General features: G+C 42.4%; 1 protein-coding gene across 3 annotated transcripts; it reads right to left on the bottom strand.

Moving 5' to 3' along the window:
• Positions 1 to 180: 180 nt before the first annotated feature.
• Positions 181 to 24020, bottom strand: Scar (wiskott-Aldrich syndrome protein family member 3 SCAR). 3 transcript variants are annotated; one of them, XM_071788611.1, is made up of 9 exons: positions 23610 to 24020; positions 7681 to 8024; positions 7391 to 7544; positions 7195 to 7309; positions 6932 to 6964; positions 5584 to 5882; positions 5054 to 5364; positions 4527 to 4946; positions 181 to 4382 (listed from the first exon to the last, which is right to left on the bottom strand). In XM_071788611.1, the coding sequence occupies exons 2-9, from the start codon at positions 7952 to 7954 to the stop codon at positions 4201 to 4203; spliced, it is 1788 nt and encodes a 595-aa protein (XP_071644712.1). In that variant the 5' UTR covers positions 7955 to 8024; positions 23610 to 24020; the 3' UTR covers positions 181 to 4200. The 3 variants fall into 3 exon arrangements, with proteins under 3 accessions (XP_071644712.1, XP_071644713.1, XP_071644714.1); XM_071788612.1 differs by lacking the exon at positions 23610 to 24020 and adding an exon at positions 20799 to 20904; XM_071788613.1 differs by lacking the exon at positions 6932 to 6964 and having other exon boundaries at positions 23610 to 24019.
• Between the last annotated feature and the right edge of the window lie 1931 nt (positions 24021 to 25951).

Here is a 25951-nt window from a genome sequence, read left to right as displayed (position 1 = left end):
GACAATCGGAAATTAAACGAAGCAAAAGGACACGACGAAACAAAAGGAGATTGCGGATTAAGGTAAAAATAACGGTACGCCATGCCAGAGGCGTGATAGATTCAGAAACGCTTTTCGATTTGTGAGATCACTGTCAATCCGAAGGAACTGATTTTCTTCGACAATGGAGATAACCCGGGGTGGAGGATTTACGAAATTTTTTTGATTTATTTGGCTTTGTACAGATTTGCTACAAATTTATTATTATTAATAATACCATCGTATATTTGTAACGGTGTGGGTAAATGACGTTCTTGCAACCTGGATGGATCCCTTCGCGAGTCCCGGAGACCGACTCGTACCCCAGACCTTCCCTCCCCCATTCTCCGTCCTCAAAAAAATCGTCGATTTCTTTCCTCATCTCTCGGATGTTACCGATCCCGATCGATCCCCCGACGACCGTTTTTTTCTCGAATATATATATATATATATATATTATTATATATATATATATCTGTATCACGAGCATACACTTCGTTTTACATAAGCTTTGGAATACCCATGGACATTAGGTACACAACGGCTTTACAATAATTTAGTTTTACGGGAAACCCCCCTTGCGGAAAGCGCGGTTGAGACGAGTGACAACTATATTTATTTCGTTCATACAAACTCGCACGATATCAAGAAGCCTACATCCAAAAGAGAATCCCGTTTCGCTCCCCTTTTCTTCTCTCCCCTTTTCCCTCTGTCTTCTCCTTAGAAAAAACCTCCGATAAATACTGCGTCGTAAATTGGCGAGATAGCTAAGAATACCTTTTACGTCTAATGTCCTTATGTCTAGTTTCGATCTGCACTGCGCGCTGTTTGCCTGTATACCGGATGCGCCAACATCTCAGTGAAACTGATAACTGACTGTTTCCCGATGGATTTTTCATAACGATTGATTCAAAAATATTTTTTTACAAAGAAATAAAAGAGCTATCTCGTTAGAAAAAGTCGTTGGCGCATCTCGTATGCAAAATACGGATTATTCAAATAAAAAGTTTCTGACGTGAAGTACAATTCATCTAGGAGGCTGAACGAAATCACTATCTATTGATTACTTTTCCGAAATTAAGATGAACATAATTCGTTAGTCAAATACTCTTGACTCTTACGGGAAAGTTGATCGCTGTACAGGCGCAATAATATTACCTAAATCGGAAATTAAATACTAATTGATTTGATTTGATTAATCTACGCGAAATCGTGCGATTCTCCCTTTTCAAATCGCCTGCACCACTCTTCGTTCCAGTTCCAAATAAATTAAACTTAAGCTCGAGCTGTCGGGCACTTCACTTTTCGTCTCAGCAAGCCTCGTTGATTATCGTTACACTGTAAATTATAGCTTCCGAAGCTATATTCGAAGACTCATGTAAATGTACACACGTCGTTGCTGATGATTCGGCACGCCCTTCTGCCCCTCTCACAACGCATTTGATACAATTACGCTTATTCGAGTCGAAGTCGATCGAACACCGCGATAAAAATTAAACTTTGTAAAATAAAAAAGAAACAAAGTGTACGAAGCGCGAAGATGAACCTTACTGGACTTTCTGGAAAATGAAAATCAACTATTTCCTGAGAAGAATTTAAATAATAAGCACGGAAGAGGATGCCAGAATTCCCGGACTCGTCCAGCTTTCTTCTAAGCAAAAGTCTTCGGGTGTCCATTTACCTGGTCCAACAGAATCGCTCGCCCCATTTTCGCGTTACTTACAGAAGATTTGCGGTACGTACAAGAAAATTTACAGATCCTTACTCTCGGGGAAATAGCGGTGGTGGCGGAGAAAAAAAAAACGCTCGTCTTCCTCGCCACCGCCGTGAAACTTCGCGGTAATTCTTAACGCGACCAATATCTTTTAATATATTCTATAATATATTTATATATATATATAATTATATATATCTGCGTATGCATATATACACATACATATTTAAATATATTTATGTAGGTATACATATGCGTACCGACTTATCTAGAATTGTCGTCGTCGTGTTTCGCCAACATCGATGCAAAATAAATCACAATCGTACATATTTCTTCCTCCCCTCCGATTGGCAACTGTGTTTCCTGCGTCGTTAACAACATGTTATGTTGCCTACGAGCCTTTTCTCTCGCCTTCTTTCCCACCGAGTTACACGCTAATGGATACGCCAAAAAATATTAATCCTCCCTCGCACGTTTAGTCGAATCGTTTAACGAAAGTATTTTGGTTTCTCGACACAACAGTTTCCGCAAATGACGCAAAAAGTAATCGCCCCGTTTGAGTTACGAAACGCTTTCTGTTTTCTTCCTCTTGAAAAAAAACTGAGACATTTATCGTACGCGTGATTGTCATACAGCAATGATGCACAAAACAATGCATCGCGTAAAATTGTTTGGAAAAAAAGAGGCGTGCGGGGATAAAAGAGATTCACAATCAGTGTATCCATAAAACTAGCGCGATTACTTTCGCATCGTCTTGCGGGTCGGCGCCGTAACATGGAAGATCGCGGCTTAAGAAACGGCGGAGGATAAGAAAATTTCGGAGGGCTGTCGCGACAAAAAATACGAAAGAGGAGCTTCGGTATTAAAGTTTTCTATCTTACAGTCTCGCTCGTGAGTACCCAGCCCTGCGCCTTTTGGTTTAACTCGCGTCGCCTTGTCGATAGTGCGATAGATTTTACGCGGAGCGCTCGTCTATGGGGTAAGTAGAGACGCTTATATATTATTACTATTATCTATTATTATCTTATATTATTTATTTATGTGTGTGTCTGCGCGTGTATATGAGTGTGTACAAGTGAACGATCGTCATGCACCGTCGTACAGCGTCGTTATGGAATGTGCCGGGAAGGAAGTCATTACTACCTGGTGAGCCACGACTTCGGCAAGTCGACGTTCACTTTTTCTCTCTGTGTGCGCATATTTCTGCCAACAGTTTGAACGCCCTGTAATATTATTATCATGACCAGAATTATATCTCATTTATAAATACCAAGATTACGCGTAGAAATCTAGTCTGTACCTTTTCTTATTTAATGCTTCTTACATTCTCTCGTTCCGAAAATTCATATAAATTTATAGAAATTTATGTTTTCTTGATGGATGAATTTATACAGTGATTATATAATGATAACATATAAAATAATATATGTGTTATATATATATATTTATCAATACCTATATAAACTGTGATCTCTGAGAGAGCCGTACAAGCCGGAAATATGCGGAAGGTATTTTAATTTAAAGCGCAGTATTTTAAAGAGACTATAAATGTGGCGTTCAAGCTGTCAGCCGCCTTTTCCAGGATGTTCCTGCCGTTCCAGGAAACTTACAACCTGGATCTACGAATTACACTATTAACTAGTGCGTGATCTTCGCATTGTTTTTTTTTACGAGCTCACGAGTGCTCCGTTCGCTGGCACTCAAGATTCGAATCGCGATTCGGTTGAACTACGTTCGCGATTAAATTGGCCACAATTAGCAGGTCTTCGAGGACGTCCTAAGAACAGAATGATTAAACTAAACGGTGCTATTGCTTTTTCGACTGATTGACCGACCAGTCGGTTCAATATTGCGACTTTACTTGTGAGACAAAAGGACGATGTCATGATTGACGATTCCATGAAATCGTCGAAACTCAAATATATTTTTCAAGAATTTTTTCTCAGAAATTTAACACTGTTTTCTTCGACTCTTCCACTGTTTTCAATCGATTGATACTTTGTATCTTTTTGTAGAATAAATGTCTCAACACAGAAGATTAATAGAGCAAAAATATAATGTGAATATCGATATCACTTCAATTTTTCTCATTAATAACGCGATGAAAGGAGCGAACAATCATTTCCATTAATGAAATTTACATTGTCTTTGTTCGTCGACGAGCAATAATAAATTAAGATCATATCTGTGTATTCTCCATGACGAATGATCTCCGTTGAGAGAATTGTGCAAAATTATCCTTTTACAATTCAGAATTTACATAATCTAAATACATAATGTTTAAAGCGCGCGAGCGTTTTGCGATTCCACGGAAGAGAGATATCGGCCATGGAGATACTAAACGAGAAACAGAATAGATCGGCTCGCTACAGCGCCGGAGAACGTTAGGGTGGCGTCGGAGCATCGAAACGAATTGATCAGCCGTTTCCTTAAGAGGCAGAAACGGCGGCGGATGACAGGGAGTTGGGTCACGCCAGATTACTCTCCTGCTCACCCCAGCCTTCGCTGTCGCACTCGCTCTCCGATGCCGAATCGCTGTCGCTGAACTCGACGGCAACGCGACGCGCCAGGATGGACGCGACGTCGTTGAGCGCATTCACGCGCTCCACCTCCTTCTGCTCGATCTTCTCTACCTTGCGCAGTTTTATGCCTGAAAAACAATTGTCTTGGATAAACATAGAGTTACTCAAAGTATCAAAGATTTTATAAGATCCGAAAGTGTTTCACTCCTTCTTAATTAATTAACAAAGTAACTAACGTAATTGAAAATAATAAAATATGGGTATAAATTTACCATCGCGAATCGCTTTGAGCAAGTCGTTTCGCGGGTCGACCAATGGAATATTCGGGTTGACGGGTTTCTTTAGCTGGCCATCCACAATGCTTTTCAGGGGCCTGAGCTTCGGCGGATTGGTTGCAATCATCTTCGCGATATCGCCGTTTGTCAACGGTAACGGCGCCGTGGGTCCGTTGACGACCGGTGGAGGAGGCGGTGGTGGTGGAGGTGGCGGGATGTTGCACGGAGGTGAGATGGGTCTTGGCGGGGTGGGATCTGGGGTGGGCGGGGGTGGCGGAAGATCCTGGGGTGCTGGATCTGTCTCGTCCGCTCCCAATTGGCCTGAATGATTCGGCGGTGTTGGTGTCGAACGTTGGCTTGGTAGAGGACTGTCCGACCGACTTCCGCTCCTGTTCAGCAAGTGCGGAGGTATGGAACCTGAAAGCATCGTGCAAAATAAGTTATTATTACTCTTGTTATCTTTTAAAGAGACTCACTCAAATACGATTACTATAAGTGATGATAAATTAACATAACTAACATACCATTCATGGAAGGAGGAGACATGGTTTCTCCTGGTGGTGGTGGTGGCGGCGGTAGGGTGTCCCTGCCGGTGCTCATGGATCTTCCCCTGGTGGGAGTGTTGTTGGCAGACGCCACCGTGGGCGTGGAATTGCTGGAAGCGTTACTCGGCGGAGCCGGTGGCGGTTGTGACGGTCGCGACCTACCGCCCCGACTTGGGGTGCTTTGACCGCCGGGACTTTGATACGCCTCGCTGCCGGGCGGCCCCTGACCCGAGGCGTAATGTGAACCGTATGGATTATCATCGTAGCCCTGAGTCATATAGTTCGTTCCCCTGCAGCGAGAGAAAATCATTAATTATATAGAAAAGTATAAATTTTTTGATTCTACAGCACGGGAGAATCTACAGAGTCCTTAGCAATAAAAAAGTAAAATAGAAGAAGGAAAGGAATAAAAAGTATTCTGATTATTAATGTACTATTATTGGACTATTATTATTTTAGAGTTAACAGTTATATCATTATTGTTAGCTATGTTGTCGCGATATATCCACCTGTAGAGATCGGAAGACGGCGGGCTGTAGAGATGCTGTTCTTCTGGAGGGTAGCTTCGTCGCAGTTCGATGCTGTTGGGTCTGGGCGGCCTGGGATCCGTCATTACTATTCCCAGTAACGCATCGTCGGGCTGTACATTGTGTGGCGCCCTGTACTGCACCGCCTGCGTCGGCATGATGTATTCGCCATGGCCGACTGCCAGTTGCCGTTGCCGTTCCCTCGTATTATGCGGCTGCCTCACGCGCTTCTTGTGCCTGCCGCCTCCTCCGCCGCCACCCTCATTCCGAGGCCTGTGCGGCTGTTTTGCGAAAGAAAAAAAGCAATTTAAAATGCATACACGAAGGAGATAACGAACAAGGTGCATCGCATGTAAGTCAAGCACAATCGGTTCAAGTTGAAAACAATCCGACAATTGATCCAGCGATTAAGGACGTTTTGGTGAATTTTGTATAGAGTTGGAGGAGAAAAGATCTTAAAGTTATTTAAAAATGAAGCCAATTAAAATTTACTGGATGGTTATAAATGGTTTCTAAGCCAATTAAAGTTTACTGGATCAATAGTTAAGTGGGATATGAATGTAATATGTGTAGAAAATAAAAGTGATGCCTCCGCGAAATTATCATTTTTTAATTCCGCAATAAGTATCTATTATTATGAGATAAAAATTATTCTTTCTGTTCATAACAACACTTTTATTTTCTACGCGACAAATATGGTAAAGTGGAGATGAGACAATCCTGAAATGGACGATGAGACGATCGAGATCGTGTGGGTACCGGTGTCGGTCGAAGATGAATCGGTGGATGATGAGTATAACGCAGTTCTATAAAGTACATTCAAAACTTGCATGAAAATTGCAAAGAACGGCATTACATAAGTGATTCACAAAGTGACGGTAGGTGTGAAAGATTTGTATCGAGTATCAAAAAACACAACTCAGTTTTACGGAAAGGGTAAGGAAGGGCTTCGAGTCAAAATCAGGCCCTGCGTAGATGGAACTTTTGCGCTCTCCCTTCTCGATCCCGCCGCGTCGAGAGAGTCGACAGACTTAGACTTCGACAAAGAAATCTATTCGCATTCGATCTACGCAAAGTATATCGCCACTGAGAAAACGTGGCTATTAGCACAACTACAGAACTTCGAGAAAGCGAGCATCTAGCGAGCGTCAGTCTCTATATCAGCGCGCAAAAAGGTCGGTTAATGAAAGAAAAAAAAACCACAGAGAGGGTGATTATGCGATGAGAGTGAAGTGACGATCGATCGATTCACTGAGACACTATTGGATGTTTCGTAAGAGGGATAAGAGAGATTAAAAAGAAACTACAAAGATCCAAACCATCGACTTGCCTCTCTGAACGGTTCGGCATATTCAGACTCGCTCTACAACGAAGGGGACAGTAATTCAGTAGTTAGAATTCGCAGCATTAGACACGTTAAATAATCATAAGAAACTAGTTCGGTCTACAAATTTGCGCACCTCGACAACTTCGACGATCAAAGAATCAGACTCGACTAATTCGTATTATGAATACGATAGCACAGATGTTATAAATAATACGATAGTTATCGAAGTGCGGTTTTGAATGTATTATTCTGTCGAAGATTCTTACCTTCTTTCCTCGATCGTGCAGTTTCTTCTCCGTGTCTTTGAGCATTTCCTGACTCCACAGGTCGAAGAAGTAATTCGGATCGGTGTAGAATTTCAAGCCGTCCTTGCCATCCTCCCTGAAGTCAAGGCAATAATTAACATCCCATTCATTTCCAAATTAAGCTATTTAAGTTAATGTAAATGACGCCGCTAATTACCTGTAAATATTAAGCTTGTCCAGGGGCGGCGGCGTGTCGCATTGGTGATACGTTTCCAGCATCGCTGTCGGCATGGTGTCCCTGGAGACGACTTGCTGGTCGAACACCACGGAACTTTTGAACGCTTTCCTCATGTGTATATCTTGCAACGAGACTGCGCAGAAAATAAAAAGCCCTCAACATTATGTAGATCTTCATTTAACTCTTCATAACTTTATTATCTTTCTTTCTCGTTTCAGTTATTTCGTATCACGGTTCACCGCAAATTGAAACAAGCAAGTTTTACGTACCTTCCTCGACGTTACTGTCCAATTGGGTGACCTTGACGGCCAAACGATCTATCCTAGCCTGCAGGGAATTAGCTCGATCGCTCAATCCGTGCGCTTCTCTCGCCAGCTCGCCGAAGAGATCCTCGGCGTGCCTCGATAGGCTAGAGAGTTGCCTGATAGTGTTGGCCAGAGTACCATTGGTGGCTGCCTCGAGTTCCGATGGCAGCGGGAAGTCATCAGGGATGGTGCCGCGTGCCACGTGCACAGGCTCCACCAGTCGCTTCGGAAGCGGCATCTTCGGCTCGCCGACTACTCGTTCCTCCTGGCTCCTCTTCGCGGTAACTCACTCACCGCTCTCTCGAGACCTGAAACCAGGACCGTCATTAGAGATCAATTATACTAGATCAAAGCCCAAATGTACTTTGATAAAAGTTACACGTGTCGCTTAGAAGCTGCAACTTTATAATGTGATGTAAGAAATATTCCGAAAGATACCATAGATAAAATAGCATTTAAAAAATAATAACTGTATATATGCATATATTTAAATACTTAAAAAAAATACTAAATATGTGTATATAAATATATACGTATAAATTCTTAAAAATACAGTTGCAACGTTGTTATCAACGGTATCGATTAATTTCGGAATAATTAAGTAAGTTTTATGTAATTATAACAACGTCGCTTCAAATGCGTCAGAAAATCAAATAAAGTTCTTCTCGCGTAGATTTGAATTATTCGAGCCGTGATTTCGTGTATAATTATCGAGGAAAGCTCAACGACCGTGAAGCACTCGAATTGGCTTAAAATCCCGAGGGTAGAACTCCTAATGAGATGAATATTCGAATCATCCGGGGACATTCCTTTGATCCAACCCTTGCTACGTCTGGCAACATAGTAGTGGAATCAAGTGAAATAAATTGTGAGAATTACAAATCTCAGATTAAGTTATAAGTACGTGGAAAGTTAATACGAAAAATTCTTATCAATTCTTGTCGTTTACTCTTAACCCGCTGGCTCATTGTCAGTTTCCTCGTAAATGCACGTTGCGACAGACACTCGCGTATACGCACGCGACGGTACACATCGCATTACGCAATCGCGAACCGTCACGAGTGATAACGATAATATCTTATCGCACGCGGCTGAACTGCCATTAGCAAGGTGGCTATATCGGTCGCCGTACTTCTTCCGTGCCGCGATTTTTATTAACATATATAATTTCGCCGTCAATAAATAGTGTTGTCGATTAATTCGCCATCAAATTACATCGCGATACAGAAAAAAAAGAGTTTGAGAGCTGCATTTCCAGTTAAATTTTTATCGATTGTTTCGATTGAAGAATTTAAAGGCTTATTATAACTATAATAATTATTACGATGACTCGCTTTATGAATTTAAGGAATCTCATTTATGTAATAATTATTTCGTAATTGTTTTTAGTTTGCAGTTTTTCCATTTGTAAACTCATTTCAAAGCGAGCTTACGAGTTCTACTTTCAGAATAACGAACCAATGCAGCAAGCAATACCCGACATAATTGCCGTCAACAAATATGGTTTGCATTCATCTACCAGGGTCAAGAATAGATATGACCGTGACCAAACGTGACGACTTCGGCAGTGATGACAACGGCAAAGTCCCGGCAAACATGCGTACCGCTATTGTACCTCCTAATTAGCAATTAGCTGCCGTAAAACGAGCGAATGGAGCTACCCCGCCGGATGTTGCACCTGCGAGGAGAACTGTGAAAAGCCTCTGACATGGCTAATAATATCCTTTTGAAAGTAGCCAGAAAGCACGACCCACCCATTTTTCACAACTCATTATTAGTTCCCGTCAAACTTCACATTTACTTCATCACGAAGAAATTACGCCGTTCGATCTTAAAAAAATTACGTTAAAGTATTCTCTATTCGTAATAGTAATTGCTTATAAAAATTGCCATTGTGAAACTCCGTCGATTAGAAATAATCATTCATGAAAATAAGCCATTCGTATATAAAATTTTAAATTGTTACATTATTTATAAATCACAACAAGTGAGATTACAGTAAATATTAATTCCATGGTCGACTTTCAGGCAAATGTCAATCAAATAATAATTCATAAAAGTCTGTAAGCCATTCGTAATATTTGAAATTGTTTGATTATTTATAAAACACAAGTGAGAGATATAGAAGATATTAATTCCACAGTCGAGCCTCAGGCGAATTTCATAAAACAGCTCAAATAATAATTCATAAAAATTTATAAGCCATTCGGTAAAATTTAAAATTGTTACATTATTTATAAATTTCACAAGTGAGATATAGAAGATATTAATTTCATAGTCGACTCCCAGGCAAATTTTATGGAGCAACTCAAGTAATAATTTATAAAAGTCTGTAAGCTATTCATAAAATTTAAAGCTGTTATATTATAAATCTCACAGTAAGTGAGATATTAAAGATATTAATAACATGGTCGAGATTCTTAGATGAATTTTATGGAGTAGCTCAAATAATAATTTATAAAAGTCTGTAAACTATTCATAAAATTTAAAGTTGTTATATTATTTATAAATCTTACAAGTGAGATATTAAAGATATTAATTCCATGGTCGAGATTCTTAGGCGAATTTTATGGAGCAGCTCAAATAATAATTTATAAAAGTCTGTCTAAGCTATTCATAAAATTTAAAGTTGTTATATTATTTATAAATCTTCCAAGTGAGATATTAAAGATATTAATTCCATGGTCGAGATTCTTAGGCGAATTTTATGAAGCAGCTCAAATAATAATTAATTTATAAAAGTCTGTATAAGCTATTCATAAAATTTAAAGTTGTTATATTATTAAATCTTCCAAGTGAGATATTAAAGATATTAATTCCATGGTCGAGATTCTTAGGCGAATTTTATGAAGCAGCAATCGACCATACGGGCATGACTGTGAGTCACAGTCTTTAGCCCTTGTCACACCGGTGTATCTGTATTTCATTAGGCTCCCACGCAGTCGAGCAGTCATTTAGCCCCGGCGAATACAAACCAGACAGAGGGAGATTAATAATACACGATCCATTTCGCGGCCGTTGAATCAAGAGAACCGGACCGTAAAATCGCATAACGAATTTGTCAGCGTTGCGAAATGTTATACGGTATACTGAGGTAATATCTCGCGAACAAAAAATAATAACCATGCATTTCCGGATTATATACTTGATGTGAAAATACGTGACGCAATCTGCCTAACCACCAGCGAGTTGCAGTTACACAATTGCGATTATCAAATTTATCGCTGATTCACGATGTGCCTTCCCGATGTGCAATTAGAAAGTTGCAATTATGAAAGCACCGTGTTAAATATTAGAAATACATTTGAAAAATTGAAGTAAAGATTCAAAATTAAAGTTTAAAATGATTTCGATGATATCGCTGAGAGATGGCGTAACAAATATTTCTGGAAAACTAACTACTTTATCTCCGTAATATAAATTCGCTATCGCGACGTATCGGCGTGTGCATTTAAATTTTAAATGCTTCCTGCTCGCTCGAGTTAATGCGAGCCAGTGCTCGTGGAGCACTCGGATAAGTATCGGCCTGTTAAACTTAAGCATTCGTGCTAACAGGAACCGAGTGCGGCGAGATTCTCGCGTGCGTCTCGTTGTGAATGAAACCGCAGACACGCCGCTGCCGCATGCAGCAAAGGCTTGCATAAGGTAGGCAGTATCCTGAGGCTGAAAGGTCACTACTACGCCGCAGGACGGATTACGGGTACTCGTACTCGCTGCTGCTCCTACTACCACCATTACTCGAGTAGAAACCGGAAAGACTTACGTCGCTCCTCGCAACGTCTGTGTCGGTCGCTCGCGTTGCGCTTATTTCAAAGTTGCATTCAATAGCGACTGGATCTGCAGTGACGCTAACGATATCGCACAAAACCGTCGCTCGAAATGTCGAATAAACAAATTCCACGTCGACTCTCAGAATCTCGAAATAAGTAATGATTCGATAAGACCTTCGTCGCAATTTCACTCGAGATCTGAATCATATTTCAAAATTTATTTCATCAATGGCCACATATAGATCCATTTGTACAGCAAAGTAATATCGAAAGTCTTTTATAAAGTATAATCAATATTTTTTTAAATTGAAGATCCATATATGAAGAAGAAATATTTCTTTAGGAGAATCGCGTGTGAGTCACTACATAGATATGTCCAAGAAATTGTAAGAATTGTTCAATGGCTTGTATAAAATAGACTGAATTGCTCGATCTGCTTTGAATTCGCTAGACAGTGGTAAACGACAAGTGACAATGACCAAGACGGCCGCGCGCTGATTCCAACGATTATTCACGCTCGTTCGCGGCCGCATCCTGCTGTACACGTGCGGCTGTTAGAGCCGAGAATGCACATGTCGACCATATGGTCACGCGTAAAACAAGTTCGTGTACGCAAGAAACACACAAGGTCAGTACCCCCTGCGCACAAATCGATGCAATATTCTGTGACTTTGACAGATATCTTTCCGAGATTATCACTCGCTTCCTTCCCTAGCTCGCCTCGTGCACGAGGGAGAATTTGCCCTTTAATGTACGAAGTTATATTTTTAAGTAAATGATGAATCATATATTATATAAAGTTATATTCTTTTTTCAAGAAATTTTTTTAAAAACAATAATATTCAATGTTAAAAATAATACTAAATTATGAAACAAATGTAAATCACTATTATAAAAATTGGTAACAAATAATCGGCCGCCTGCTTTTTTCTCAATATTTTCTATCTTTGTCTCGCGCTGATATTTATACATCGTCACTTCATAAAATCTCGGCCCGCGGGAAATTTCCGCGTCGACATTTTAGTCGTTCGGTGTGGTTTACCAAGGAGAAGCGCATACCGACGCATTAGGGCCGAGACGATATCGAGCGATCGAACGGCGCAATCCGACTTAGGCATTCGTCGCCGAGAACAAAGAGTTTATGCTAATGCCGCGACGTGCCGCGATTCTGCAATCGCGAGACACGCGCATCTAGGATTCCATCTCCCATCCGCGAAATGTCACTACTCCTCGCCTCTTGAGATTAACATTAAAGCCGCAATGTTCTGAGCGAAACGCAAATCGCTCGACGTTCCTTTACTAATACAAAACCGCACAAAACACAAAGCAAAAAGTTATTTAATAGATTTAATTTTTGAGCGCTGCCATATTATTTCGTAATCATCTCTTTAGACATTTATTTTAACAAACTCGATAATAATTAAAAAACCGTACATCCGTTTTGTTATTTATGGACAAATTTCCATCGGACGTGGGCGGATTATTAGCCACGCGCGGCTAATTAAGGCGTGAGAGCTTGAAGAGACGATGGGAGGGAAAGAGAAAGAGAGAGAGGGGTTCGTATTCGGGTCACTGATAAGGGAAGGATGTGAGTCGTTGACATCACTAAAACGACAGGTTGAATAAATTATATCGACGTTTATGCGTTACGGGAGCAACGTGCTGAAAAGCCGCGGCGCTGCCTCTCGGAGATCGGCCTGGTCGAGGAGATATTTATATCCCGCTTGCTGTGCGTGTGTGTGTGTGTGTGTGTGTGTGGACACCATCACCGTCGTCGTGTGTTTTGTATACACGCCACGGAACTGATGGAAGTGCAGCGACCGCCAAAACTCACTTCACGTTCGCGACGTTACGACAAAGATATTTGTACCTTAGTCGCGTGACACTTCTCTGTCACGATATAGCATTTATACGCGAATATACAGCAATCTACCGGCTACAAGCATTCAGGAACGTTTCACGTTTTTAGTGTATTATTTTTCTTCCTTTTTGGAAACGAGAGCTACGTCAAAATGGATCAGCGCGACTTTTTATCACGGGATAATGTATTACTTGTCTTCCGCTCGAATTAAGTTTAACTAGGCTTGAAGCAGTGCTCGAGTTAACGCACCATGAACAAGCTCGAGAAGGCACGTGGGCACCTTGGGAAAGGCTCTCATTTCTCATTAGCGACATTTACGTCGTTTGAGAGAAAAAAAAAGATGCCGACATGCCGTAAGCTGTAGGTCGTACAGCTTCCGCGTGATTTTCACTCGTTTTCTTCCACATAGCTTCGGTGAAATCTGCCTAACTGTTACTTAATTCTCGACTTGGTTACTTGGTCTTCGATATTATCTTGGCTTTCGAAGTTTCTTTATTTCGGGATTTGTCAATCTGGTAACAAATTTTTAGATTCTTGGAATGACATCTGATTTCTGAGACAGTACGGATCTTTTACGTTAAAGAATCTTCCTAAAAAGCTTCTCTAAAGATTCGGTCTCTGAAATTTTGCGAATCATATCTACTACCATCTCCATTTATAAGACTTCCTGGAATATTCACTATCATTATATTTATACGAGCTCAAAAATCCATCTTGACTCTCGAGATTTCTAAAATTAAATTGTATAGAATCTCTAAGCTAATTTCCCGATGTTTTCCTCTCCCTTTATATCTTACGTCTCAACGCGATATTACGGTTGTGCAAACGGCCAATATAAACGATCTAGTTTTGTCTGATAAAATCATGATGCTCGATTCCGCTCGAAGCGGCTCACGATAGGCTCCCTTCTGTACGTACGCTTTTATATATCCCCGTCGACTTGGCGGCTTGATCAATATGTCTCGCGCGCGAGCAAGACAGCAAAATGCCGAGGATCGATTTGCTCGTCGTGCTCGTCGACAATTAACGATGCGGCTCGCGCCGAATCTCGATTTAACGCGCCTCGGATTTCACGCTCTCGATATCGCGCGCTCGACATACCGCTCGAGTGAAAGCAGATGTGATTTATACGGGGTGTTCTCCGAAACGCTGACAAACGAAAACCATGCGAATTGTCGCAGGTCAACGCCAGCTTCCTTTTTCCTCTGACTTTTTTCTAAATTTTTCGAATTTTATACGTCTCGTTGGGAGTCAAATGTCGAGATGGTGAGACCGGCGCGCCGTTGCGTTGAAACAACGGCACCCCACGTTGAAAGAACCCTGAAGATATTTTCGTTGACCCTCGCCCCGAGCTAGATCGTGACGGGAACGTGTGCGTCGGGGGTGCGACGCGTCGGTTTCTTCGATAGTGATTGTAAGTTACAACCCCTCGATAATAAAGTGGATGACGTCATACCCCACGTTCATACGTTTCGTAAATGCAAGTCGCCGTTTGCGGGTCGCGAGATATAAAATGTATGTGTCGCAAACCGATAAAAAGCAGTTAAAAATCTGCAATACCGAGAATCTGAATAAAAAATCTAGATTAAGAAATTGCAAACCTAAACTTATAAATATAAAAAATTTATTAAACACAAAGTCCATGAGATCTAACGTCTGTTATTTATCGATTAACGCAAGGATTCAAGGATCTATGAAACTAAATAAACGTTGAGGGATCTCTCGGATACGTTCGACGCACATAAGTATGCACTTCCGGCTGCTGTCTCACGCAATATGTATTTCTGTCACACGCGATATCGTAAACTGCGCCGCGCGTTGGAAATCGGCGTGTTCGATCGAGGGAATCGAATGTCGGGGGAACCGGTTAGTTAACCTTGTTCTGGCATTTCAAAAAAAAATTTTCAAAAGCAAGGAGCACGTTGGGGAGCGAGAAACTCGCTCACTGAGTTAATAGCGGTCGCTACTACATCCGCAAATTCACCACACATTAGTGTAGTTAATCGTAAAAGTTTTCCCCGCTGCGGAATTTAACGTAAATTTAACGCCGCGTTAAATTTCTGTTCATTCTCTTCATTCTTTAGTCCTCCTACGTCATTAGCAGGAGTTTCTAATATCTGGTCGTGGATATTTAATCGCACACATTTTGCATATTAATTATTCTTAATAATAATAGAATAGAAACTTTTAATTATTATTTGTGGGATTTCCGATATTAAAGATGCCGCGTTTCAATAATACCCAAATCCTGAATATTCTACAGACGTAATCGATCAATTCTATAGACTGTTTTATTGTTTTATTACTTTAAAGCTATAAGCTCTAAAAATCGGATTAAATTAAATAAAATTTTGAATTGGAAATTAAATGTAACTTTTGAAAAAAAAAAATGACAACGTGTGTGGTATTCTGACGAGAAAATCGCGGTCCAGAGAATACAAGAAACGTTTCTCGAACGAGACTAATTACCAGAAGAGGCAAAGAGGTCTCGAGAAAAGGGAGGATCGGAGAGAGAGGACTCGGGGGAACAAAAAGCTCGGCCACGAGTGGACAATGACGCAAAGTATCGAGTAACATTCGTCATGGTGAGTGCGGAGACGTCGACCTCGGTTGCATCTCCCGGTCTTACTAGTATGTGTGTGCGCGAGCGCGAGGGTATACACAAGTCCATTTCGCAGCAGATGCGCATCTCCGCGGACAGATTTAATCCTCTTTCTCGAATAGAGAGGCGGCTTTTGCAGATTAGAACGGTAAATTGGGCGAACGGAGACAATGACTTTGTAAGCGATGCCGTCGAGACGATTATCTCCATTCTTCCTAGAAAATATTTATGGTATACGGAAATATCTATGTGTGTCGAAAACCTGAAGAACTTTCGAAGGATTGCAAACCGTACGTGCCAAAGGTCAGTGCACTACAGTGCTAGTACGGAATTAACTTAACTACAGTGTAGCTCTACTCGTACAATCGCTTGTTTTTCAGATTCTCAAGTACGAGCTCTGGGTCCACGCAGCCGTTTCCAATCGCGAGAGCTCGATACTCGGAAAAGGCGGGTTTTGCGGAGACGAGAATATCGAGAATGTCCTCGTTTTCGTTCTAAAGATCTATACATAAATATCAAGTGTATTTACGTGCACTGTTATGTTATTGTAATCTAAAGAATTTATATTCTAGTCCAATATCATCTGCATCTTTTATAACATCAACAGACAACATCAACTTATCTGAAGAGAACAATGGTTTATATTTAGAGAGGAGCAATCTCCCTCCTGTAAAGGATACGCTCAGATAGCGTCTCGCTGAAAGGATACACTCTGCTATACCGCGTGTCTTGATTCACACGTAAGTAATTAGCGTAATTAATTGCGACTGATCGCGGCGTCGATAAATCAGCGAGAGAGCGTGCGCGCACGCGTTTGTCGAAATTGACGTCGTTCTTCTTCGTGAGGCGTGCACCGATAATGATAAAGGCTTTAAAATGACGCGGCGTCGGCGAACGCCCACACAATGAGGACGACAGGATCGAAACTCGATTGAATCGCTGTCCGTCCACCATCGAACTCTCCTCTTTCCCGTGATCTGTTTTAGATGGTGATCAAGCTTCCGTTAATTGGGTTCTTAACATGGATAGTTCCGCAGCATCCACAGGTGCCACGTTTGAGCTGGAATATTTGCGAATCTTAGAATCAACAAGAATTTTGTCACGTTTGTCCCTCCCCCCCTCCTTCGTAAAACAGCTTAGCTATCATCTGATTTCATCGTAATTTCTTTTAAACCTTGATCTCTATGGTCTTTCGAGGCAATTATTTGTCAGCGATTACTAATGGTATTTGTTACCGTTGAAGTTTTTATCGCAAACTTTTTACTACATGGAGAAGGTCGAGGTGTTACTAATTGCCGTCCTGTTAATTCGCCCGATCGGCGATAAGATAATTCACAGTCCAACATTTACGGTCGAGATTACATCTTTTTCGTTGACACTGTGAATCACAAATCGGCGAGGTTTGCAGCGCGAAGATCGCGCTGCTCTCTTTCATCGCGAATAGCGCGGATATTTCTGCGGACACACGCTTCCGCGTTATCATTTATGCGAAGATATCGCGAGCCAAACAAACATGCGCGGTCTTGGTTTTCATTGTCCTGAAAGAATACGCGAGCTACACTCGCGAATCGAAGCTCTGAATGTGTTCGATATTATAAAGAGACAAATAAACTGTTCGATGAAAAACTCTTACACAGACAACTTTTCAAAGGAAACTTTTCTTTCGCAGAGATGACTGATCCACAGTTACCTGGGCTGAGCGGACTCGAGTTCAATACACTGTGGAGACACTCACATACATTTACACATCGCACATACTCAATGCACTTTCTTGAATGACGGTGTAACAAACAGTATAAAAAGTAAAAAAAAAACTGATCTAAAGGTATAAAAAATATCATGTATCTCGTAAGAGTGCTAAAACTACAAGATTAATTTGAAGCGCTTTCATTAAATCTTAAAAAAAAAAAATGTATATTTCTCGGAAAACGACAGAAATATTTTTTACATATATTTAAATTTGACCAAGAAAAATCATGAATAATTATCTTATCTAAAGTTAAAATTAGCACAGTTTCCTTTTTATGCTCGCAGTCAGGATATTCAGCTCATGCGGACTGAAATACGCCTATTGACTAATGTCAATAACTGTAACAGTGTCAACGAATGCGGCGTCTCTTAGCCTAGTTTCCACGATCACCCCCCCTCTCTCTCTCTCTCTCTCTCTCTCTCTCTCTCTCTCATAAAGCTTAATTATATAGGTCTTCCCGCAAACGTGGATTAAACCGCAACCATATAAAATTCGCGATAAAACCATAATCGTGTAGCCGAATGGTTTCCCGAAGGAAATTAAAACAAAATTTTCTGTTTCTCGCATCCGTTTAATTCTTCGAAAAACAAGTTAACCGTTTCCAAGATTGAGCTCGTGTCGGTCTTAAAATCCATAAATAAAATTTCATCGAAATATGCCCTATGTATTCGTCGAGCCCTGGCTCTTCAAAAGGTATACAGAATTACTTCGTTATCTCATTGATAGCGATAAGTAGTTCAGAAGCTCGATAGTAAAAGACTCTGATACGATAAGTACGATTAATGGGCGAGGGGGGCAGATCAAACCGTGCACACATCGCTTTCAGACTACAGCTGCGGCTTGTAGATACGTTTACGAAGTGCAGATTACACGCGAGGAGATTGCTTGTCAATCAAAAGCGCCAAGCACGCGGAGTTACAAACGCGCGCGAATAAGCGGCTCGTTGTAATAAACTAAGTCGTCGCCATTCGCGATTTAAAGCCGGATCAACGGCGATATTATCTGGCGTAATTCCTATAAACGAGCCCGGCCTCGTTGACGACAGCCCCGAGTCAAACCGGCGAGTCCCTGAACGAAGTCCGAAGAGGATCTGATCTTCGTCATTCGCGCGCGACGTAATATTAGTTGAACTTAAACATTAGCAAAGCATCGTACACCAAAGATTCAAAGATTCCAGATTGTTATGTAGATAGAAGGATTAAATTGAAAAGAAACTCAAGCGACGAAATAATCTGAATCGTAAAATAATAATAAAATAAAATGAGAGAAACGATCCAGATTGACACCGTTGAATTCGTAGGATTCTGAGTATTTCTTAAATAAATAATGACCTGGACCTTCCCATCCAGAAAGGAAAGAAGAGCTAGGGAAGGCCCTTCACAGATCGTAAAATAATATTTAAAATAAGAGAGACGATGCGGATTGACACTGTTGAATTCGTAGGAATCTGAGTATTTTTTTAAAATAAACAATGACCTTCTAAGCTTTCCCATTCAGAAGGAAAAAAGGGCCAGAAAAAGGTCCTTTCAGTTGTGCAAAGCCGCGCGTTTTACACAGAGCGTCGAAAAGTTGCGCACTAATGAGGATTTCTAGTTTACACGTTAGTTTACGATACAATTTTTTCGAGTAAGAACAAGTTCTCCGGGGGGGGGCGTCTATTTAGGTCCGGAATAATGACCTCGATAATGCAACGTCATTCGCGCCGGTTTCGCCGAGTCGCACGACTGAAAATATGTATAATATAATAACCCAGTTTCTCGTTGGTCCCTCCCCACGTGGTCGGAAACGCGGTCAGGTATTATTGCGTGTGGGACCGTTGCGTAAGAGGAGAGAGAACGTAATCGGGCGCGTTTCGGGGCGATTTTTCAAAGCGAGGAAGAGCAAAGACACCGGCGCGGGCGTCGGGGGCACCGGCGATACCCTCCTACGTTAACTCCGCGATTCCGCAGCGATTTCCCACGACCCTTCGTCGAACCGTGAGCACCATAAAGGCCGGATTATCGATTTTGCATCGCGCGTCTTTTTCCGTCACGCCGCGGGAGCCCACGGAGCTTCTTGGGTTCGTACCAAATGGGGATGCATTAAAAATATACCCCGATAACGTCGCGATATCGACGGTTTCGTATACGTACAGCGCTTTAAAGCGAAAGTTTATTTCTTCGATCTTACGTAATTTCTAATTTAACTCCGCCATTATTATTAATGTCACTCCAATTCTGAACCGAGGATGTCGCCGGACTCGTTTGCATCGGTTAATATTTGTTTAGTATCTTTTTTCTCCAAATTATTTCCAATCTATCGGACGAGAGCGCGACAAGTATATAGGGGTACAGTTGTTGGCTCTGCAATGATTGGCCACATCTTAAAGAATTAAAGATTATAAAGAAATATTATTAAAATGTTTTTAATTACAAATACACAAATATTATAATTATTTTTTTATAATTAAAAACATTTTAATAGTATTTCTTTATGATCTTTAATTTTTTAAGATGTGGCCAAAAAAAATCATTGTAAAGTGGCCAAACAACTGCACTGTTTACCCCTATACTTTTTCACTTCAACGCTTGATTGATTCAAAATGAATCAATCAAGAATGATTGCGCGAAGTTAATGGCGAGCGATCTCTGATGTCACTCGAGGGAGAAAACCGACGGCCGAAAGAATCGAAGACCCCGTATCGTAAAACTGGAGCAATCTGGAACCGTGCGAGGAGCACGATGTCACGCATAAGGTTTGACCCGTCGTCGACGTGCGATTGCGTAATCTCGCGTATTGCAGAAATTTCGCGAAACGAAGTGCCACGGTATACGTATTTACGTTACGCGACGACGGCAGCACGCGGTCGACCCCGTTCAAGGTAACACGGCCGTCGCGGAGACCTGTCGAGAGCGAACGACAGTGTCGTACATAGGGTGTCTATAAGCGACACGATATTCTCGCGATAACCGTTACCGTGTGCCGCGGGAAACTATTAATTACAAAATCGATACAAGAGTATTATTACACCGAAAAAAAACCGGTGATATTCGCGTAAAAGAGGATGGGCGCGGGATAATTTTATTTTACGTTATCGAGAATCCGAGCGAGGATACTAACTCGATTTGTCTATATCGGCTTCACAGCTAAGTTTCGGCTGCTGGGTAACCGGCAGCCAAGGGGGATCCGGCCGCCGGAAGATGATCCAAGATTAGCCGAATAACCGTCCCACGAATAAGAGGGCCGAGTTTTGCCGCCGGTCGCATTCTCCCTCGGGCTACATCGGGAACGTCAACAGAGCCGAGAGGGTAAAACGCGGATCCAATTGGGTCACAAAGATTCAACTAACGAAGTTTCGGAACTTCAGGAATCCAGAGTTCTCAACGAGACTTCAAAATCTGAAGCTTCCCGCGCGGCGTCGAATCTGAAAAATGTCAAAGTTAAGAAATTGGAAATCTCTCGCGCGCAAAGTTAGGTAATCGAACGTTCGACAATTCCAGACTTTCGAGACTTCGAAGAATTTCAATCTTCCATTTAAACCGTGATTAAAAACTCCGAGTTACGAGAGGAAGGGAAACGTCGAAACTCCGAAGTTTCAATATAGCGACGGTCTCGAGACATTAAAAATAGACATTTGGACACCCGAAGCGTGTCGGAGATTCAGTCGGATCCCCATGAGAGGAACGTTCGCGCCATATGCGTCGAATCGAGAATCGATCCTCGGACGAAGAACTCACCGCCTAGGCGATAAGAAAAGAGGAAAAAAAAAGGACAGGACGACTCGGCGTGTCAACAATCGTCAATCGATAGCGCCGCATGCACGTACGCGCGTACAAAAAATTGCGTGCACACGCGCGGCGACCGCGATTCTATATAACGGTTCATTAATAAATTAACGCGGGAAAGGTCGGACGGAACGATCACTCCTCCTCGACGGCCGGGGTTCGTCGAATCGTTCTCATCTCGCGTTCGCGGACGACTCGAGATTCGAGCTTTATCGCGGATATAAATTTCAATCTTTCAACGCCCAGCACCGCGACGACCACTGTCAGTCGTACAGTGAGATTGATAGTCGAGCGACTCACGTTCACGCGTCGAGATACGTGTCGGTCGGGACACCCCGTGTATATCGCGCGTTAACGACGGCACACCGCCGTTCATTTCACACGCAGATTATTTTTAAACGATCGTTGATTTACATCGCGCGACGCTCTCGTTCTACCGTATATATACCCTTTCTCCAGTTCGTCCCGCAATTTCCCACGTTCGAGCTTTTCCCCTCCCGCGGTTTTCCGCGTTTCCCGTGCGCGTACACGCACGCAGAAAGAAAGAAGCGTCAAAAATCAAAACTTATATACTCAATAATCGAACATTAATGTGTTCATTGTTTTATATACACAATCCACAATGTTCTCATAAGAACGTCAACTTTTCATATCGACTTTCTTTCTCGATTGAACTGTATAAAATGGCTTCGTTCAAGTTTTCTTCGTTTAACACAACGTGTATAATCTCATTTCAAGATTTCTATAACTAAAAAGCTATTTTCAACTCAAGAATATTCTTTCTTTCTGTGCACGTAAACGTGCAACGAGGGGTGCAAAATCTTTCCTTCGAGGGGTGGAAAGTCCTTGAGAAGCACCCTTGCGACTTGACATCGTGACGCGAAGATCGAACCTATTAGTACTCGATGATGATAAGCGTTATCGTAATTGCGCATTATAAGTGTCCTGGAATGAAACAATCGAACGATATAAAGCTGTGCTAATGCGTACACATACATATATACATATACATATATATATATATATGTAATGTTGTTATGCAATAATATTCTTATGTTTAGTTATTCACTTGGCGTACTTCCTACCGGGTGTCACGCGCGAAACATCGCTCCCGGCGAGAGTGACGTGAAGTGACGGGATTGTCGATGACAAAATCAACGGACACCGATGTCGACTACTTTCCTCGTCACACGACTGCGCTCTCATTCTCTTTACATACCTAGTCCTGATCTCGACGATAAAATGACAAAACTAGCTACGACAAAATAAATATTAATCGTAAAAAATTAATTTATGTTATTTAATCATTAATGTTGAGTAACTAGTGTTATTTTTAGTTAAGTATTTATAATATCATTATTTATATTGAAATAAGGATAAAAATTGAAGGATTTGACATAGAGTCGAGACATCTCCATCATTCGCAAGAGGTGTTGAAACGGCCTCCAAAATGGGGTTGCAAATCAAACTAACATATTACTCAATCAATCTTACGGTGGCACCGGATCTTCATCATCCCAACGGACGTGCGAGGGGTTAATAATTACGCGAGTGTCATAGCGACGTTCGACGATCGGCGTCGCGCTGTCAACGAAGACAGCAGCGTCGCTCTATCCCTCGAACAAGAGAGAGAAAGAGAGACAGTAGCTTCGCTAGAACCGCTCGTTCGCCGTAAGAGAAAGAGAGAGAGAGAGAGAGAGAGAGAGAGAGAGAGAGAGAGAGAGAGAGAGAGAGAGAGATAAAGAGACGGAAAGAGCGAGAGAACACCTCACGGGGAGGGCCACCCCCTGCACGGACAGCCGGCGCCCCGTGCTCTACGCGACGACGGCCATGTGCCGCTCTCTCCCCCCCGGGAAACCGCCGCCCATCGAGCGGCGGCGGTGATGATACACCGCCGTCTTTCCACGACGCCGTGGCTCTCTCGTTTTATCGGGACCCGGTGGGATTCCGTTATCGTGGCCGCGCGACGACGGCGCACGGGAAAAAGATCGACTGACAGACAAGACGTTACAACGGGAACGCACGGAACTCCGCGGATCCCGCTCGCCGATCGCTCCCGATTAATCTTTCGCTCTCCGTCTCCGTCTCTCTTTCTCTCTCTCTCTTTTTCCCACTCGCTCGCTCGCTCGAGTCGCTCGTCACTCACCATCGTATCCGTCGCACGGCTGTCCGCCGCGTGTCCGCGCATATCCCGGGCGGGGAAGCCGAGCCGCAGGGGAGCACAGAAGTAAACGGGCAGGACGACGAGAGTCCTCGCCGAGCGGCGAGGAGGCAGGCCGCCGATCAACGTGGGCGACGTCGCCCGAGACCGTCGGCGAGAGGACGTTACGACCGTCGGCGAGAGGACGTTACGACCGATCCGCGCGAGAACCGAACGTACGAACGTATCGCGAATCGGGAGATACCTCAGACCCCTCACTCGCGGGCACAGAAAATGGCGTTGCACTGTGGCACGTAGCTAGCGGCGGTAGCAGCAACACAGCGTTCGCATGCTCCGCAGCTTCGCTCGCTCGCTCGCTCGCACTCGCTACGTCGTCGCGCACCGCCGGGGCCGCGGCTCAGCCTCCGCCGGACATCGCCAGGCGGCGCCGCGCCCGCGCGGCCCGTCCGCGGCGGCGCGCAAAATTTGAATCCTACCGTCGCCGTCGAGCCGATTTTCGTAATAAAAACGAATTTTTATTGCTACCTTGTTTGTAATAAAATCACAATTAAAAAGCGCTTTTTGACGATAATTCTACCTATATTTTCAAAACCTGTAGAGAAGTACTCTACGTTATAAATACCGAGAGATATTTTCTATAATTTGAAATCGATACAATAGACGGTATTCAGGTAGAACATAAAACTGATAAAGTATCATATATAGTTTTATTTATTACTATTTACGTTATGGCTATAAGAGTGTAAGTGAATTTTCTGATAATTAACAAAATATTTAATTTCATACGGGCATACGAACGTTCCGTAAAAGCGCTGACGTTTACATTTTGTCACGCGAGAAGACAATATAGATAAGCATATCTTTTGTATAAGCATAATTTGTACAATAGAATGGCGTTTAGAAAACCAAAAGACCAAAAAAAGTTCTCAAGAAACTTTGTTGTTGATCAATGTCTGTCGGCCGCGCATGATTTGAAATTTGACTAAAACTATTGAAATTTTTACAAGAAATGTACACAAAAGAAATTGTACATCTTCACAAAAGGTTTTTCACAAAAGATGAAATTTTATTGAAACTATATTTAACATGATTTCATCTTGGAATTTGGTTTTTCATGTGCATCCGTCGCTTGGAATCTGATCGTTTTTAAAGAATTGATTTTGTCGAAGGTCCATTAAAATTTTAGGATAAATCTGCTATTGTTGACTTCCTCCACATAGACCAACAGGTTTTTCACGTAATTGTTGGAATCTAGTTTTTTGCCGTCTGCACTCTCTCTCTACACTGGTTGTGCATTGTCGCTCTCATAAACAATGAGACATAATATAAGCCCATAGACTTGTATACATTAGTTATTCTGTTCTTACATCAGAAAAGAGACATTTAGACTATATGGGCTATCCCCATGGTCCTTCTTTTATCTGAATAAGAAAAAAAAAAGAGACATTTTAGTGTTTAGTGCAACATGGCGACCATAAGTAAAGTTATATCTTTTTGCAAAGGTATTATGCTCGATCCAACTGGCCAAATTTTATTGATCACAAAACGCTACGTTTCGACCGCAGATTTCGGTCCTTTTCAAGCGTATAGAAACAACTCATTAGTGGATCTATTCTGTAAAGGCCGAAGCACAGACTTTTGTACAACACAAGAGGTGCTTTGGCTTTAATTCTTAATAGTTTCATTGTCATTATATTTTCCCACGCTCTGACGTATGAATAACAGCGTGATTACGAGGGAGGCAATAGACGCGTTCAGCAGACACAACTGTTGAGTTCGTCTTATCAACACTCTGCGTCGATTGGTTGGTTCTAAAAGTAAGAGCCAATCATGTTCGACCGCTACTGAGCGGCTTGGTTTGCTGAACGCGACCAATGTGGGGAGCAACATCCGCGCGGCGCGGCGCGCTCGGAATACCTACTGCCACCTCCTCGCTCATCATGCTTTGCTGATACATCAGGAGTAAATTTCCGTGGTTTCACACCGCGAAATTTACTCCTGATGTATCAGCAAAGCATGATGAGCGAGGAGGTGGCAGTAGGTATTCCGAGCGCGCCGCGCCACGCGGGTGTTGCCGCCCCACATTGCCTCCTCGTAATCACGCTGTTATTGGTTAGAGCGTGGGAGCCTACTGCCCCTCCTATGCATACCTGCCAGCGCTCTGATTGGCCGTAGGCTGGGCATCCTCGTCGCGTGCCCGGCGCGCCGTTCCAATGGCGATGGGTACTAGTGGGGGTTGGCGTGCCGCTGCTCGAATATCTACTAAAACCTCCTCGCTCAACATGCTTCCCGCGTAACAGGAGCGATTTCTGAGGAATTACAGACGA

The sequence above is a fragment of the Temnothorax longispinosus genome, chromosome 9, assembly GCF_030848805.1.
Source record: "Temnothorax longispinosus isolate EJ_2023e chromosome 9, Tlon_JGU_v1, whole genome shotgun sequence".
NCBI lineage: Eukaryota > Metazoa > Arthropoda > Insecta > Hymenoptera > Formicidae > Temnothorax > Temnothorax longispinosus.
Note: the sequence above shows the minus strand (reverse complement) of the source record. Positions and strands in the feature narration are given on the sequence as shown.